The 17,926-nt window shown below is 35.3% G+C and overlaps 3 protein-coding genes across 9 annotated transcripts; all 3 read left to right on the plus strand.

Moving 5' to 3' along the window:
- Positions 1 to 2,671: 2,671 nt before the first annotated feature.
- Positions 2,672 to 4,803, plus strand: LOC123677009. Its single transcript, XM_045613399.1, has 5 exons — positions 2,672 to 3,729; positions 3,787 to 3,888; positions 3,978 to 4,115; positions 4,186 to 4,426; positions 4,480 to 4,803. The coding sequence occupies exons 1-5, from the start codon at positions 2,856 to 2,858 to the stop codon at positions 4,589 to 4,591; spliced, it is 1,467 nt and encodes a 488-aa protein (XP_045469355.1). The 5' UTR covers positions 2,672 to 2,855; the 3' UTR covers positions 4,592 to 4,803.
- A 98-nt stretch (positions 4,804 to 4,901) lies between these two features.
- LOC123677008 (proton-coupled folate transporter-like) lies at positions 4,902 to 7,529 on the plus strand. Its single transcript, XM_045613398.1, has 5 exons — positions 4,902 to 6,165; positions 6,224 to 6,325; positions 6,389 to 6,526; positions 6,652 to 6,892; positions 6,950 to 7,529. Exons 1-5 carry the CDS (start codon positions 5,286 to 5,288, stop codon positions 7,062 to 7,064), a joined length of 1,476 nt encoding a protein of 491 aa, XP_045469354.1. The 5' UTR covers positions 4,902 to 5,285; the 3' UTR covers positions 7,065 to 7,529.
- Positions 7,530 to 9,736: 2,207 nt separating this feature from the next.
- Positions 9,737 to 14,229, plus strand: LOC123677007 (probable cytochrome P450 6a14). Of its 7 annotated transcripts, none has more exons than XM_045613396.1 (5): positions 9,737 to 9,949; positions 11,453 to 11,984; positions 12,126 to 12,719; positions 12,773 to 13,024; positions 14,020 to 14,229. In XM_045613396.1, exons 2-5 carry the CDS (start codon positions 11,453 to 11,455, stop codon positions 14,184 to 14,186), a joined length of 1,545 nt encoding a protein of 514 aa, XP_045469352.1. In that variant the 5' UTR covers positions 9,737 to 9,949; the 3' UTR covers positions 14,187 to 14,229. The 7 variants fall into 7 exon arrangements, with proteins under 7 accessions (XP_045469352.1, XP_045469346.1, XP_045469353.1 ...); XM_045613390.1 differs by having other exon boundaries at positions 9,738 to 9,949; positions 11,448 to 11,984; XM_045613393.1 differs by lacking the exon at positions 9,737 to 9,949 and adding an exon at positions 10,071 to 10,209 and having other exon boundaries at positions 11,448 to 11,984.
- Positions 14,230 to 17,926: the final 3,697 nt, after the last annotated feature.

The following is a 17,926-nucleotide window of genomic DNA, read 5'->3' on the forward strand; positions in this document are numbered from 1 at the left end:
TTATGTCCAGACCATATATCATTCCTCTTTAGCCTGATATACTCTAATAGAATAAGTCATATTTTATTCGCCTTCTGGATAATAAATGGTAACTTTCTCCAGACATATTAAATCCTTGGGATCCACGGGACAATTTTAATATTTTTCCATATATTTTTCTCGTTTCTTCTTTCTCTATCTGAGATTGATATAGTACTCGATGCACATTGTATAATATCGCATTCTATATGTTTAGGACCTTATGTGATTTAAATGAACCGATATTTCATTTTGGTTTATGTTAAAGGTATTCAGGTTGGAACTTTACAAAACTAAATCTTCAACTCTGTATAATAAAAAAAAAATTTGAGCAAACATAATGAAGATAACTACTGTCCATAAATATATAATTTTACTGATAAAAAATATTGGATAATCTTAACTATTAACTCAAAACTATTAGATTAGAATCGCGTTTGTCAATAATATTTTCGATGGAAACAATCAAATGACACACTACGGGTTTTTTCCAGAGAAGAAAGAAATATGTAATGCACGAACTGCTGATTTGGCTTCTTTTGGTGAGAATAAATATGATCTGTTCACTTTTACGTTGCAACTTGTGTGGGTGAATATAATTCTGTTCTGTTTAGCTCTCAAACAAGGTTATTTTCCAGTTCTTATAAAATATTTGAATTTGCAATGTGTTTTCTCAATAGTGAGTTCGTTACTTGGGCTTAGTTGGAATGTGAGTAAAAGGCTGATTCATCGACAATTAGCGCAATTTTGGTACTAGGGTAACCTGGGAAATCATTAATGAAAATTTTGAAAAGTATGAGGTCAAACACTGAGCCTTGTGGGACACCGGCATCAATGTTTTTTAGAGTGTGTTACGGACTTTAACCAAGAATGTGACTTATTAAGTTGATCCCAGACAATTTTTTTATTAGTTTGGTGATTGGTCTTTACCTTGACGATACTACCACTGGACCAACCGACCAACAGCAATTCCCAGTCTCTTGCAAATTGCAAACTCTCGGATTCCTTCGACAAAAGTGACATTTCGATTCAGATCGACCTGGAGCATCACCAGAAGCCAAAGCGACGAATTTCAATTCAAAATATCCTAAATAATGAAAAAGCCAGTGCACAGCATGTAGGTCTTTGATACCGCTGTCGTTGCCCCTCCATCCCAAGCGATTCAGCATGGGGGAGAATGATACTTCAGCGGCCCCCTGACGAGGGGGCCCATGAAAATGTGTTTTTCATACCTATTCAATTTCGCTGTTTCATCAATGATTCACGATGTTATATAGCTCGGAGGTGCACAGGTATCCCAGAGGAAGGCACTTTCGAAGCGTTGCCAGTGCGTTGCCCTCATTCTTCACGAGGCTTTTCATCGATTTGGCGGGCAGTTGAGGTGTTTTATCCCATAAATAAGTTAACGTTCTTTTCCTGGACTTTTTCTCACTCGAACGTCAACAATTTCAGTTGGTGAATCTCGTTCTGCCGTAGTTTGGGGATTTTTCTTTGAACGGTCTATCTGAAAACTACAACAAAGATCATTTAAAATTGATTTTGAAAAACCCTTTAAATAACGGGTGTTTTTTTTCGAGGTATATAACTTTAAGTTGGCATTACTGTTCAAGATGGCGACCGATTTAACAGCTGTCAAGTGATTTATTCTCAGTTTAGTTTGGCAATTCATCATGAATAGACTCACGCCTAAACAACGCTTGCAAATAGTGCAATTTCATTTCGAAAATAATGGTTCTGTGCGAAATACGTATCGCGCGCTACATCCATTTCATTTTGTTTAGCGATGAAGCGCACTTCTGGTTGAATGGCTACGTCAACAAACAAAACTGCCGCATTTGTAGTGGAGCTAATCCTCAAGTGTATGTCGAAACACCGTTACATCCAGAAAAACTGACTGTTTGGTGCGCTTTATGGGCTGGTGGAATCATTGGTCCGTACTTCTTCAAAAACGATGATGGCCAGAACTTTACAGTCAATGGTGACCGGTATAGAGCCATGATTACTAACTTTTTCATTCCTGAATTGAACAACCATGATGTCCAGGAGCTGTAGTTCCAACAAGCCGGCGCAACATGTCACACAGCTCGTGCCACAATCGATTTATTGAAAGACACGTTTGGTGACCGCCTAATTTCACGTTTTGGACCTGTGAATTGGCCTCCAAGATCTTGTGATTCAACACCGCTAGACTACTTTCTGTGGGGCTATGTAAAGTCATTGGTCTATGCGGATAAGCCACAAACCCTTGACCATTTGGAAGACAACATTCGCCGTGTTATTGCCGATATACGGCCACAAATGTTGGAAAAAGTCATCGAAAATTGGACGTCCAGATTGGACTACATCCGAGCCAGCCGTGGCGGTCATATGCCAGAAATCATATTTAAAATGTAATGCCACAATATTATCTTGCGGATAAATAAAATTCATGTCAATCGAATAATCCATCGTTGTTTTATTGCAATTTAAAGTTCTTTAGCTCTAAAAAAAACACCCTTTACAAATAATTTCTGTGTGACCTTAAAAGTAAAACTGCAACTCAACATGGTAATCATCAAATTAACATATTCATCTATTCAGTCTCAAGCTGATAAGAATTATAATCACATTAAACATGCAGTATCTGCATCAATTGAAATTTATGACCTAATTATTTCTCCAAGTAAAATTTTAATGATTCCAATAGGTAATCCACTCGGTCCCCTACCTACAGTAATCACTAATTCCAGAGTGACCTTACCTACCAGAAGTTCTTCAGCAGAACTGTAATGGGTTGAACAAAAATCAGTTAATAGAAGAAAACCCCGTTATTTATACTGACAAGAAGATTAGCTAATATGGAACAAGAGGATGCCAGTGAAACGCCCAAATCTATTCTCAAATCCATGAAAATCCTGCCAGTGATGTTTCTCTACGTAATTTCCTCCATGATGTCCACTCTAACTACAGAAAACCTCAATCTAGAAAAAGCATGCTTGGTCAATATAGGTTTCAATGAAAGCATATGCCAAGCCATGGTGGTTAGGAACAGTTCGGCATACACTGCAGATCAAGAGATTAAGGTGCACAAATTGGTGACCAGCTTGCTTGTCTACAAGACTGCCATACAAGGCCTAATACCGTTCTCGCTGATGCTGTTCTTAGGTTCTTGGAGTGATACTTACAAGAGGAGGAGACCTTTCATAATAATACCGATATGTGGAGACATCGTTAGTTCCTTAGGATTCATCATCTGCACTTTTTTCTTTCTTGAACTTCCAGTGGAGGTAGCTATCTTTTTTGAAGCTGTACCAGTAGCAGTAGCTGGTTATTGGTTTTGTTTTTTCGTCGGAGTATACAGCTACGTCACAGAGACAAGTTCTGAAGAAACAAGAACCATGAGAATAGGTTTGGCGACAGTATCGATTCATGTATCTATCACTTCCGGAATCGCATTAAGTGGAATCTTTTATAGAACTTTAGGTTTCTACGGTGTCTATAGTTTGTCTGTTATTATGTATGTGATTGCTTTAGTGTATGTTCACTTCGTTATTCAAGATCAGAGTTTAATATCTGAAGAACTTCCCAGAAAGAAACTTCTGAAGGACATTTTCGATCATCGACACGTTTCTAGGACACTGTCCCTCTGTTTGAAAAAGAAGGAACATAATAGAAGACTTAAGTTAATACTGGTAATGGTTTTGGTTGTTTTGAACGTTGGTTGCTACAGAGGTTGGAAACATTTTCTTATATTTATTTTCAAAACAATTTTCAATACAATTGTTTCAGGTGAACTTACAGTTATGTACATGTTTACAAGAAGGAAATTTACATGGAACGAAATAGATTTCAGTATATATAATACTTATCATTTCACAACTCATATGTTAGGTAAATGAATTAATCGATTACTTGAAAAACTCAATAACAAAATGTGCATGTCATTCTCTAATATTTAACAAAAAATATTCTTTACACAGGAGCATTATTTTGCTTGATGGTTTTCATAAAATGGATGAAAATCGATGATACCACTTTGGGTATGTTAGCCATGATGAGTAAAGTTGTTGGAAGTTTTTCTAGTGCATTTGCTCCCACACCTTTATTTTTCTATTTGGGTGAGTTTTAACATAGTTCAAACATTATTGGCCCATTGAAGACTGTTTGGCAAACTTTATTTTCTTTCAGCTGCACTGACAGAAGTTTTTAATGGTAGCTCCCATATAGCCATGAGATCCATCATGTCAAAGTTGGTGACCCCAAATGAGCTTGGACAAACTTTTTCTCTATTTGGTCTATGCGAGGCTTTCACTCCTCTTTTATGTGGGCCTTTATACAGCTATGTATATCATCAGACCATAGAAAATTTCCCTGGAGCTTTCTACTTTGTTAGTGTTTGTCTTCATACAGGTGCTTTCTTGATATTCTTGTAAGTTTTGCAGCAACTTGGACTAGCCGAATTCTTGGTGTTCAATTTTTCAGATGGCTATTTTTACTCAGAAGGGACGTGGTACAAAATGAAACAATGAAAGAACACGAGAATATCGAGATGTTGGAAAAAACCAGAAGAGATTCATTGAATAATGAATGTTAAAACCAAATCTACACTCATCTTTTCATATGTTAGTTGTTGAGAATTCGTTTTTATGAAACACACCAAATATTATAATAAAAGTATACACTCCCAAAAAAAGGGAAGCTTGAAGTTTTCTAGATACTACTATGTGAAAGAAAAAGATACATCTGTATTTTTGGTAATGGTAGCATAAATTGTAGTATACCATGACTGATTATTCTATTAGTACCAATGCTTAAAATTACTTACAATAAACGATATTACAGAGATATCTGTATCAGTGCTCTCACATGTTATTAGTAGCAAAAATAAAATGAATGTCGGACAATATAACATTCCCTATAATTTCAGGATAGGTTTTCTTCAAAATTCAAAAATACGGTGAAGTCTGATTAATATTATCGGAGAAGGCAAAACTAATTTAAATTCACAGAGAGTGCATATTACAGTTAAAAAATTAACTATAGACCTATCTACATAAATGATGTATAGGTTCAAACTTTATCATCCATTAGAATATTCGTCAGACAATATTTATGGCCTAATTATTTGAAAGTGAATACACAGAATGTTAGACATTTATTTCGTTGTCCATTTACTGCCAGTTATTATTATTCATAATTAGGCGTTAGCTTTCAGAGTCGAAAATTAGTCTTGAAGAACCGAAAAGGAGCGAATAGAATAAACACAAATTTAATTGTGAACCTACATAATGAATCTTGAGACTCATAAAAATCCAATATCTATAATGAAATTGCTGAAATTGATGACAGTGGAACCCGTGATGTTATTTTACGTGACATCTTCCATGATGGCTTCTCTTACCACTGAAAACCTGAACCTTGAAAAAGCATGCTTGGTTAATATAGGTTTCAACAAAAGCATATGTCAAGCCATGGTGGTTAGAAATAGATCTGCATACACAGCAGACCAAGAGATCAGGGTGCAAAAATTGGTAGCAAGCATGCTCGTCTATAAAACTGCCATACAAGGAATTATACCATTCTTGCTGATGCTGTTCTTGGGTTCTTGGAGTGATCGTACTAAGAGAAGAAAACCCTTCATTTTTATGCCGATATATGGAGACATTACCAGCACTTTGGGATACATCATCTGCACTTATTTCTTTCTGGAACTTCCATTGGAAGTTGCTATCTTCTTCGAAGCAGTACCAGTAGCACTGACTGGTACTTGGTTCTGTTTTTTTGTTGGCATTTACAGCTATGTTACGGAAAACAGTTCTGAAAAAACTAGAACAATGAGGGTAGGAATTGCAACAATGTTCACTCACGTTTCTCTCACCTCTGGTATAGCACTGAGTGGAGTAGTTTATAAACTTCTTGGTTTTTATGGAGTATACAGCTTATCTATCCTCATGTTTAGTATTGCGTTATTGTATGGGTTCTTAGTTCTCGAAGATAATGATAGTTTGATCCCCGAAGAACGTCCCAAGAAGTTTTTGAGGGATGTTTTTGACTATCGTCACGTGGCAGGTACATTGTCGATTTGCTTGAAAAAGAGGGAAAATAACAGAAGACTAAAGTTGATGCTGATAATGGCTTTGGTTCTCCTCAATGTTGGTTCCTATAGAGGTAAGGAAATTTGGTTTATGAGAATAAATTTTCTAATTTTCGGCTTGTGCTGTTTCAGGAGAACTTACAGTTATGTATATGTTTACTAGGAGAAAGTTTACGTGGAGTGAGATAGACTACAGCGGATACAATACTTATCATAGTATAGTACACATGACAGGTAGAATGATTTTGAAAATAAATATTATCTCTCATGACATGCGAAATTCTATTTTATTTACAGGTGCATTATTTTGCTTATGTGTTTTCATCAAATGGATGAAAATAGATGACACTACTTTGGGTATGTTAGCCATGATAAGTAAAGTTGTTGGTTGTTTTGCAAGTGCATTTGCTGCTAAGCCTCTGTACTTTTATTTGGGTAGGTTTACGTTTGTTTATGATTTTAAAAGTTTTGGAAATACCGACAATGTGAGAACGATTACAATTTGACTTGATATGTATGTGATTATCTTTTTGAATCTAAATAGGTTAAATTTTTTTTAGCTGCATTGACCGAGATTTTTAATGGTAGCTCCCATATAGCCATGAGATCAATTATGTCAAAATTAGTGACGTCAGATGAGCTGGGTCAAACATTTGCACTTTTTGGCCTCTGTGAGGCTCTAACACCTCTTTTATGTGGACCCTTGTATAGTTATGTTTACCAAAAGACCATAGAGAAATTTCCAGGAGCTTTCTACTTTGTCAGTGCTTGTCTTCATACTGGTGCATTCTTGATTTTCTTGTAAGCTAAGCAGCCTCTTGAAATAGTAGATTTTTAATTATAAAGTTCAATTTTCAGATGGCTGTATTTTCTTAGAACAAAAAACGTAGTTCGAAATGAAGCAATGAAAGATAATGGGAATGTCGAAATATTAGACAAAACAGAGGGAGATTTGTTGAAAAGTGACTGTTAAAATTATACATTACCTTTGTTTTTGTAAAGTCAAATCAAGTTTGAAACTGACCTCTATTGAGATAATAAATTTTTAGTCCAAGTTATTTCCAAAATTGTTTTCATGCACGTCTCCAGATTGCTTTATTATAAAATGTTGTTTATCTCATTAAAAACAAGAACAGGGATCAAATAAGGGAAGGAGCATGAAAGTGCGTCAGTGTTCCACGCAATGGCGGCATCAAAATTAAACTCATCCTAATAAGCAAAGGTCGGAATTTCACACTCGAGTTGGTGTTTCCTGTTTCCGGAAAATCACAGAGATCGCGAGTGACATTAAAACCAACGCCATTGGGGAAATGAAAGCTTAGTATTACGAGCGAACAGCGACGGCTTAGCCCAAAACTGCCACAAGTAATGAAATGGAATAAATTTCATTTGCATGTGCACAGTTGAAATGGAAAAGTGACAAAATTAAATTGTTGCCAAACACACCTCTCTTCTTTGAAACTTTTTTTATCTTTAATTCTTTTTACTAAAAAAAAACTTTAGTTGTTGAAAAACAAATGGGATACAATGTTATTTTGGTGAATAAAATTTAGGTTGTTGAAGACAATGAAAAATTAGAAAAAAACATGTGCGTTCAGTGAAGGAGCGGTCAAAAACAAGAGTTTTGATTACCTTTTTTATGACGCTGTATCTGATATTCTTTTAGACCTTGTTTATATGATAAATTGGATTTTCAAGATAGACCATGAAAATATTTATGACATTTTCACCATTTCCAATGAAAGCAGAATGTTTAGAGCATTATGAAAACATATTTCCTGCCATCCATCTGCCCTCCTCAGATCCAATAAAATCTACGCTCCAACCCCTTTGTTCGGCAGTTTCGCCAACTTTCGAAAACTGCCAGATCGGAAAATTCCTACGTCATCCATCACAAGGAAAATTTTCACTTTTTCAAGGGCCTCTCTTCTGCTCCTGAAATGATTAAAGTTCGACGAATATGTGGTAAACATATATTTCATCCCCCTTGTCACGCTTGAATGACAACAAATGAAGAGTTTACGAATTCGCAATTGTGTTCTATGGTTCGGAAATATCTGACATAAATTCCAAACTTGGAAGGCTGTAGCGACGAGAAAAGGAACGAGATGCATTCTGGACAGATTGAATTCTCGCAACTGAAGATTTGGATTTTCGTTGTTCAATTCTGATTTGCTGAAGACACTTCGATATCTCCACAATTCTTTCGCGAACAGAATTTTATTATTTCCTATGAAAAAATGTTCTAAAGTAATTGCAGTAGATAGAGGTCATAGAATCTGGGTGCATCACAGAGCTATCCCATGAGGAAATATTGTCTATTTTACTAAAGGGTGTTTTTTTTAGAGCTATAGAACTTTAAATTGCAATAAAACAACGATGGATAATTCGATTGACATGAATTTTATTTATCCGCAAGATAATCTTGTGGCATTATATTTTAAATATGATTTCTGGCATATGACCACCACGGCTGGCTCGGATGTAGTCCGATCTGGACGTCCAATTTTCGATGACTTTTTCCAACATTTGTGGCCGTATATCGGCAATAACACGGTGAATGTTATCTTCCAAATGGTCAAGGGTTTGTGGCTTATCCGCATAGACCAATGACTTTACATAGCCCCACAGAAAGTAGTATAGGCGGGTTAAATCACAAGATCTTGGAGGCCAATTCACAGGTCCAAAACGTGAAATTAGGCGGTCACCAAACGTGTCTCCCAATAAATCGATTGTGGCACGAGCTGTGTGACATGTTGCGCCGTCCTGTTGGACCACAGCTCCTGGACATCATGGTTGTTCAATTCAGGAATGAAAAAGTAAGTATTCATGGCTCTATACGGATCACCATTGACTGTAACGTTCTGGCCATCATCGTTTTTGAAGAAGTACGGACCAATGATTCCACCAGCCCATAAAGCACACCAAACAGTCAGTTTTTCTTGATGTAACGATGTTTCGATTTACACTTGAGGATTAGCTTCACTCCAAATGAGGCAGTTCTGTTTGTTGACTTAGCCATTCAACCAGAAGTGCGCTTCATCGCTAAACAAAATAAAATGGACGTTGTGCGCGATACGTATTCCGTACAGAACCATTATTTTCGAAATAAAATTGCACTATTTGCAAGCGTTGTTCAGGCGTGAGTCTCTTCATGATGAATTGCCAAACCAAACTGAGAATAAATCACTTGACAGCTGTTAAATCGGTCCCCATCTTGAACAGTAATGCTAACTTAAAGTTATATACCTCGAAAAAAACACCCGTTAGTTATCGATTAGCTTTATTTGGAACTCAAACAAGAAAGAACCTACTTACGTTCATGAAATAAATAGATCATGCCATGAAGTGAGTGGATACCTCAAATGAATAAACATAGATAGAGGAAGCATACGTCATTTTCAATGAACTTATTTTGTCCCCAACATGAACTATAAAATTTGACATAAGGAGCGCGTAAGACGCTAGAATTTTTGTTCGATTGATAATTTCAGCTGAAGCAATACTTCCCAGCTTCCATAAAGCGTCAAGGAATTACTAAAACACCTGACCCCTTACCACATAATACATAAACACCAATCAAGAAATTCTGATTATTATTCAACTCAAATGTGATTTGCATCTCGATAAGCAATGCATAATTGTTTGCTTTCCAGTCAGTCAGTCGATGCTGTATGAATATGACTCATTGAAACGTCGAAGCATCCTGATCCTCTCTTTCCACAGAACTAATTCAAAGCTTGACTGTAATCATGTGTAATGTCTACTTTTGTTATCTCAGTAGTTCGAGCTCATAAAGTGTAGGATATTACAGGGCAATTTAGTTCCTGAGTTGAAAAGGTTGTCGGCATTTATCTGGTGAGTTATCTTTCAAATCTACATCGACTATCTACCCATAAGTGTCATTATTGTATCAAATTTTCAAATCGATTCTACTTGTTGTTCTACTTCATAGAATATCGTAACTAAATATAATTTCAAGAACTGATATCAATATGGAATAGTTGTCCGAGTTTCTACATAAGTGGAATGCTAAATACAATTAAAAGCAAATTACGCAGTTACCTTACGATTTTAAAAACTTTTTCCATTGTTGATATCATGTCGTTAGATTTGACGTGAGTTGGTAAATATGAATTTTTAGATGAATAATTGATTGAAATAGTCGATACTCCATAAAAATCTAGAACTTAACTATTCTGAACTTATTCAAGGCTTTTCGATTTAGTTTGATGTTTTGTATGATGAAAGAAAAAATTCTTTTAAAACTGAATTCTGATTTTATATATTCAGATATGTAAAATTCAAAACTCCACTATTCAGTGTTTTTTTTTGTGAATTATAAGGGCTGTTCACATGAAATTTGATGAAGAATTCAGTTATGTTTTGAAGGAAACATTAAATTAACAAAAGTATTTCGTGATATTTAATATACTATTTTTCCTTCGAGTTAATGAGAAAAAATACATTATGTAAAATTTGCATTGTTCTTCTACGGTGATAAAGCAAGTATTTTAATTATTAATGAAGTTAGCAAGGTAATGACAAGTTACTATGAATAGATCAGCTCGGTTTTACAAATATCTGTCATTGAATTTTATGAAAATAATATTGTATTTGTATAATATTATATTATAACCAAAGACAAAAGTGACATTTTACTATTTCATGGAAGATGAATGATTTTCAAATATCAGAGGACTAACTCATTAAAATGTCATTTAGAAAAATAACTACATCCTGTTTATTTGAACTGACAATTATCTTGATCTTTTCCAACGAGTAAATCTTGGTGTAAGTCTTATTGAATTACCGCAATGTAAATAATTTGATTATTTTCCTTGATTATTATGCTATTGTTGTAGCTGAACACGTGTATCAGTTTTTTGAACTCTATTCGAGTGGAAATTATTCGATTCAAAAGGTTTCCTTACAGGTAGTAAATGTTTGATTGTAGCTTGTTGTTGTTTGATTGTCGTGAGAAGATACACCGACTAAGTAATTTTATCAGTTTATTCAAATAAACAATACATTTTTTGCTATATCGATAAGTTGATGTTGTTGTTATTATGTTTTTGATAAAATAATTGCAGTAAACTAGCCTTTTGTCTGAGACGAATAGCCTGGGAAGGTTTTAGAGTGGTAATGGCCTCAATTATTTCCGGATCTAACACCCATTGAGAATAACTAAGCGTAGGAAGCCTTTCACAGATTTGGGCTGATCTTTTCAGCAATTTGCCCAGCTTATGAATAAGTACAAAATGAACTGCTGGTTTGACACGTTATAAATTTTTTTCAAGATAATCTCGATTCTCAACTGCTCGTTTACTTATCATAACCTTATTATTGTTTCCAGAATAGATGGAGTTCTACACTGCAACACTAACCCTTCTTACCGCAACCCTGATTCTATTTTGGCTATGGACGAGAAAAGTCTTTAGTTTCTGGAGCAACTGTGGTGTGGAAACTACCCCATTCTCCTACTTATGGGGGCATCTGAGAACCCCTTTCTTTCACGGTCCAGCCTTAGGCGATAGAATCAAACTGATCTACAATCATCTCAAATCTAAAAATTTGAAACATGGAGGTTTCTATCTTTTATTCGATCCTATCTACGTTCCGATGGATTTGGATATATGCAAGGCCATCCTACAGACCGATTTTCAGCACTTTGTAGACAGAGGGGGGAGGGTTTTCAACGGTGATCCTTTGACGGCACATCTGTTGAATTTGAAGGGTAAAAAATGGAAGAAGATGAGGAGTAAGTTGACTCCTGCCTTCAGCTCTGGCAAGATGAAGATGATGTTTGAGACTTTGCTCGCTTGTACCAACAGCCTTGATAAAATTATGGATGAGCTTTTGAGTTCAGACATAGACATCAAAGATGTTTTAGGTAGGTTGTTTCTAATTTTGAAGTCCTGCTTCATGGCTAGATAGAAGTCCAGTTAATAACAAGTAGAGATTTAATGATGCCCGAAGTAGTATGTATCTGAAATGATCCAATTGATGAAGTTTATATCTATTTCATTTTCAGGGAGATTCACAACAGATGTCATAGGAACCTGTGCGTTTGGCATCGAATGCAACAGCTTAGAGAACCCTGATAATGAATTCAGGCTAAAAGGAAAAGCCATTTTCGAGCGTCCAAAAGACTTCTGGATGATAATGTACGAACGTTTCTTCATATACTTACCGAATCTCATGCAATTCCTCAACTTGAAGTATATCGACAAGGAGGTCACCAATTTTTTTGTCGGGATAACGAAGAAAACTATCGAATATAGAGAGAAGAATGGTGTTAGACGTAAGGATATTATGGATCTCTTGATTCAGCTCAAGAATAACGTGAAATTGGCGGATAATGATCAGACTCCGGTTGATAAGGATCTTCCAGAGGAAGAGAGTGGGATCAGCGTGGACGAAATAGCAGGGCAGGCTTTCCTATTTTTCGAAGCAGGGTTCGAGACGTCTTCTACAGCTATGACTTTTTGCTTGTACGAACTGGCGTCCAATAAAGATGTTCAGGACAAGTTGAGACAAGAAATAAACGAGGTTCTTGCGAAATATGACAATAAGATTACTTACGACGCTATTATGGACATGCCGTATTTGGAAATGGTCATACAAGGTGAGTCCTAAAACTCGAAAATTCTTCATTTTACCGATAAATGTTTTTTTTAGAGTCCTTGAGGAAATATCCTCCCATACCAACTTTCAGGAGAGTGTGTACCAAGAGCTATAGGGTTCCTGGTACGGAGATAGTTCTTCAGAAAGGTGCAAATGTTCTGATACCTGTGTATGGTATTCACTATGACCCTTTGTATTACCCTGAACCTGAAAAATTCATCCCGGAGAGATTTTCTGATGAAAATAAGAAGTCTAGGCATCCTTTCGCATTTCTTCCGTTTGGTGAAGGCCCGAGGATGTGCATAGGTTAGTATCATAAGTATCGTTTTGCAGATCTATCTAAAGCCGTTCAATGAAAGATATGTCTTTTATGTGAATGGATTAGTTTTCATTGTTTTGTTAAGAATAAATTCTGAAAATTTAAGTAAAATGAAACAAAAATTTGGAAGAATCATTGAAATATCTCTAGAAATGAAAAAGTTATGGGACTTTGAAGTTGCGTTTGGAAGAATAATTTCATAGTACGTGTAAGTGTCGTGACGTCACACACTAGACGACTGGTATTCGCAGAGTGCTTACGAATTCATTGGTGTACAATCACTTGTGCCGTTCGTGTCGTGTTTTGTTATTTACACGTTGGCTGAAATAACTTACTATACATATACATACATATAAATTACTTTTTTCTCTTTTTACTTTTTACTCCTCACATAAATATGTTTTGCCATTGATAGACTTTTTTTTAAATAAATCATCGTTATAAGTTGAACCATGATGAAGCAAACTCAAAAGTAGATACTTACCTGAAAAGTTTAACTCCTTTTATTTCTGCACTGACATAAGATGGATTTGAAGAAAAAAACTCCATCACTGCGAATATATCTATTTTAGGCAAATTGTCACTTTGTCCTTTCACGGAGCCTTCTTCCATTATGGTGACATAAAAACAAAACTCGAGTTAAAACTACACTGTACAACTACAAACGGCGCGAGAGCCTTGGCGCGGCTAAGTATTTAAACGAATTTATGGTGTAGCGATCACAGGCAAGAGCCGTGACGTCACAGACCAAAGACGTTCCGCACTAAAATACGTAAATTTAAATAATCTATTTCTCAGTCATTTATTGATGGATTTTCAAAATTTTTTCACTGATTTATCAGTTTTGCTCTATATTTTAATTCTATCGTCTCAAATATAGTATTATCAACATCTCTAAACTAGTCCATTGATGTATATTCATTCAGAAATTGTTTTTCATAAAATAAGTATTGATGAATAACTAATCAAAAAATTTTTCAAGGTATAAGATTTGGCTTAATGGAGGCTAAGGTTGGAATAATAACTCTCCTGAAGAGATATGAGTTTGAGGTTAGCAGTAAAACAAAGCAACCCTTGGAATGGAATCCAAAGAATTTTGTATTATCAGCGAAAGGAGAAATTTGGCTTAAGCACAAAAGAATTAATTGAATTTTATGTTAAATAATATTTTTTAATAAAAATTGAATCAAAACTATGGCGTTTTTATTAGTTTCAAATACAAGGTGTTTCAAAAAAGGCTTTATTTGTTTAGCTCACTACGTGAAGTGGGTTGTACATAAATTGAGGTATGTAGCTGTTCCAATAGACAAAGAAAGACCAAATTTTCTGTTGTTCTCTAGGGAGGACTTATAATAAAGCAAATTAACCTGGTAGAAGCATATTCTCATATGTCACATCCCTTCAAACGGCACGAAACATATGCGTGAGTTTAATAAAGAAGATTGCTCGAACTGGAAATGTTATTTTCCTATACAGAATGGAACTTTGAACGTGCGTGATGCAAAATAGAAACTTGCTATCTGACACATCACTTTCAAAGAGTCGCATGATCATAATTATGTTGTCTGAACAAAAAGAAAACTTCTCAGATAACAATTTCCAATTTCCAGAAAATGGATTAGGGTGGAAATTGCACCTTGCGTTTCCACTTTTAATTGGGTATCACGATAGGAAGTTCTTCCGCTGTGTTTAGATGTTTGACTTCGATCACAGTACGCTGAACAAATAGAGATGGCTAAATTGTTTCTTTTTTTTTTTTTGAGCTGTCATTCCCCGAACAGAGGGATGTTTGTAATTTTCGTATAAAAAAACTTAGAAACTTGAACATTTTCAGGGTAGGTTCGTATCTTGAATGTTTTTACAACCTCAAGAATTTGAATATCATTTCGATGGTCTTTGATTTTCCTTTTCAAAAATGTGTGACTTCAATTCCTGAGATCAATACTTAAGCAAGAAAACTACTTTCCTTTTACGATCGTTAAATTTTTGTGCACCAAAATAAATAATAGGGATTCATTCATATTAAATATCATTTTGGAAGGCCTCTGGTGTTGAACATTTGTTCAACATCTTAGATTCAGATGGGCATTTTCAGCAAATTTAAAAATATCCATCAGAATTTCAGATGTTCAACAAATGTGTTCATCATCAGATGCGTCGTAAAATGTACGTCAAATCTTCAAATTTGGTATTTGTTATTGAACAGCAGCCAATATGAGTTTGCACATTTAATCTGAATGATTTTTCGCACATGATAAATTTAGATGATTAGAAGAGGATAATCATTCTCTTGACAAACCTACTGAGTCGAACATATCAGAAAACGAATTACAAAGTCCTTCAAAATGAGGTATCACTTGTAACGTTACAATTGCCCATGAGACTCTAAAGACTAATTTCTAGAGGTGGTTTGGCTTATTTGGCAACAAAACTCCTACCCAGGTTTTTACAAATTTAATAAAAATTGAAATATACAATGATCGATCCTTTTCATTCTAAACAAACAATGAAATAGAAAAGTAACTTAAATCGGTTTTAAATGAGTTACTCTGCTACTAGGATGGAACCTCTTCTGTAAATTATCTTCAGCCTTCTGAACACCAGAACTTATCAGGAAGCTATAGTACTCCAATCCCCATTCAACGAAGTTGATGTGATAATGCCAGGTATTCTTTCAGATTCAGGAACTAAAGTGGTTTAACATACGTACTATTCCAAATTCTGTATCTCAAGGAAGTACTTCTCGATATGTTTTAATCCCAAGAAAGGTTTCTGTTGTTCCAATTCCACGGGAGGTTTTCTTTGTTCTAATCCCACGGGAGGTGCTTTGAGAAAATGAACAACGATATTAGAATATGTTAACTGAATTTACAACTCCTTCTCGGATTTCTTACCAAGAAATTACAAAGAAATCATTACATTTATTATCAAATAAACCTGAGACTCCTAACCCCTAATATAATTTTTGGGGTTGTAGCTCCCTCTCGTATAGGGTTGTGTTTTCAAAGCTCAAAAGTACAGGATGCAGTAAAATCTGACTTCCTACAAACATTATTGACAGTTCCTGAATAAATTTCACAAACCATTATAACTTAGGAAATGTCGGAGGTCGTTTCATCGGGAAAGTATACATTCCGTATATACGTGTATATTCTCCAGCACCCACGTGCCTTCGGCAACATTTACTCTCCACGAAAAGAAAACAACCACATTCGATATGAACACGCCACAAACAAGTTTCCCAAGATTGATACACAAAGAATGAGAACGACGTAGGAGCATCCCGATGAAGTCAGAAGTCCTTTTCAGGAAGTCCTGTTTTCATATGGGAACGGCGTATCTTCTCTCCCGCACCCTTGCTGCCGGTTGCAATATTTAACGATCTCTGGGTCTTAGTCTTCGTACGTGGAGAGTTATCCAAGTTCTGCTCAAAGCGTTCTTGATGCCGGAGGCATTTCAATTAAACTTTCAATTCTGGGGGGCAATCGCAGAAATTTTTCAAGATCTCTTGTCACGTCCGTCTGTTATATATATTTAGTTGTCTGTGGGATGTTGCATGATTCAGGCAGCGATGGCGCTAGTATGAAATAGTGGGATGATTGTGAATTCTTGGCCCTTCTCGATCCTATTGTATGTTTTCCTGATTTATTTGAGGATTAAGTGAGTTTTCATATCGAAGGAACAATAACGACTTCTGGATCGGTTTGGATTTGGATTGTTCTGGTTATGTACAGCGTGAAGTGCCATCTACGTTCAAGTCGAGAACAAACTTGATTATTATGGATATCAATAAATTGGATAGTTTTCTTTGTCTGAGAATAAATGAATTTGTTTTAAATCATTCAAGAATGCCTATTTTTTCGAAGATAAGTACATATTGAAATGACATTAAATAATGATTCACAGGAGAACAGCTGTTTTGGTGTTGAGGTTTTTTTGAGCTGATTCTATATCAATTTGAAGTCCTGAATTCAAATAACGTATTCATTTTAATCTAGGAGCTCAAATTTTTAAGATACACAATTTTAGGAAAATATAAGATACATTATTTTAACTCAAATCCGTAAGTGTAGTAAAAAAAAGTAAATACGAAATTTATAATATATTTTAATTGAAGAAATCAAATAGTTACTCAACACTTTGAAAGCTTATTTTCGGCGACATTCTTGGATGTTTTCAAACAGTCCCTTTTTAAACTCCAGCAGTAATCTGCCATCATAAGCATGTCCCATCTTCCTTGGTAGCGGTCCTCCATAACTTTAATATCTTGGTGAAATCTTGCACCATGTTCCTCACTTCTGTCTCCTAAATTTTCTGGAAAACGGTCTGAGTGGCTGTGTAAATGATGTATTTTAATACTCATATTCCACCCTAAGGATTTGAAACTATTAAGCATCTTGTTAACCATTTCAACATAGTTATGAGCTTTATGTTTGCCTAGAAAATTTTCTACAACTGCAACAAATGATGTCCAAGCTTTTCGTTCAACTTGATTCATTGAATTTATGAAGGCAGGATCCTTGATTAATTGTCTTATTTGTGGGCCGTCAAATATCCCTGCTTTGAGTTTTTCTGTGCTCAACTGATGCATTTATTTATAGATTTACCTGGAATTTACTCAATTACAGATTGACAATAAAACCATTCTACCTACTTCAATGAATATATAGTAATTTTAGAACTCTCTTAAATGAATATATTGAATGAAATCCACATTGGTAGAAAAGTTGATGTATCTAAAAAAGTACATAGGATAGAGAAAAACAGATTGTATGTACATATTAAGCGTCCCAAATGTAGTTAAAATTAGCTCTAAAATACCGGGCACTCTTGTCAAAACGATAATGCTTTAGCAGGGATCAGTGTCTGGATGGGTGACCGCCCTCTAT

Source organism: Harmonia axyridis, chromosome 3, assembly GCF_914767665.1.
Source record: "Harmonia axyridis chromosome 3, icHarAxyr1.1, whole genome shotgun sequence".
Lineage (NCBI taxonomy): Eukaryota > Metazoa > Arthropoda > Insecta > Coleoptera > Coccinellidae > Harmonia > Harmonia axyridis.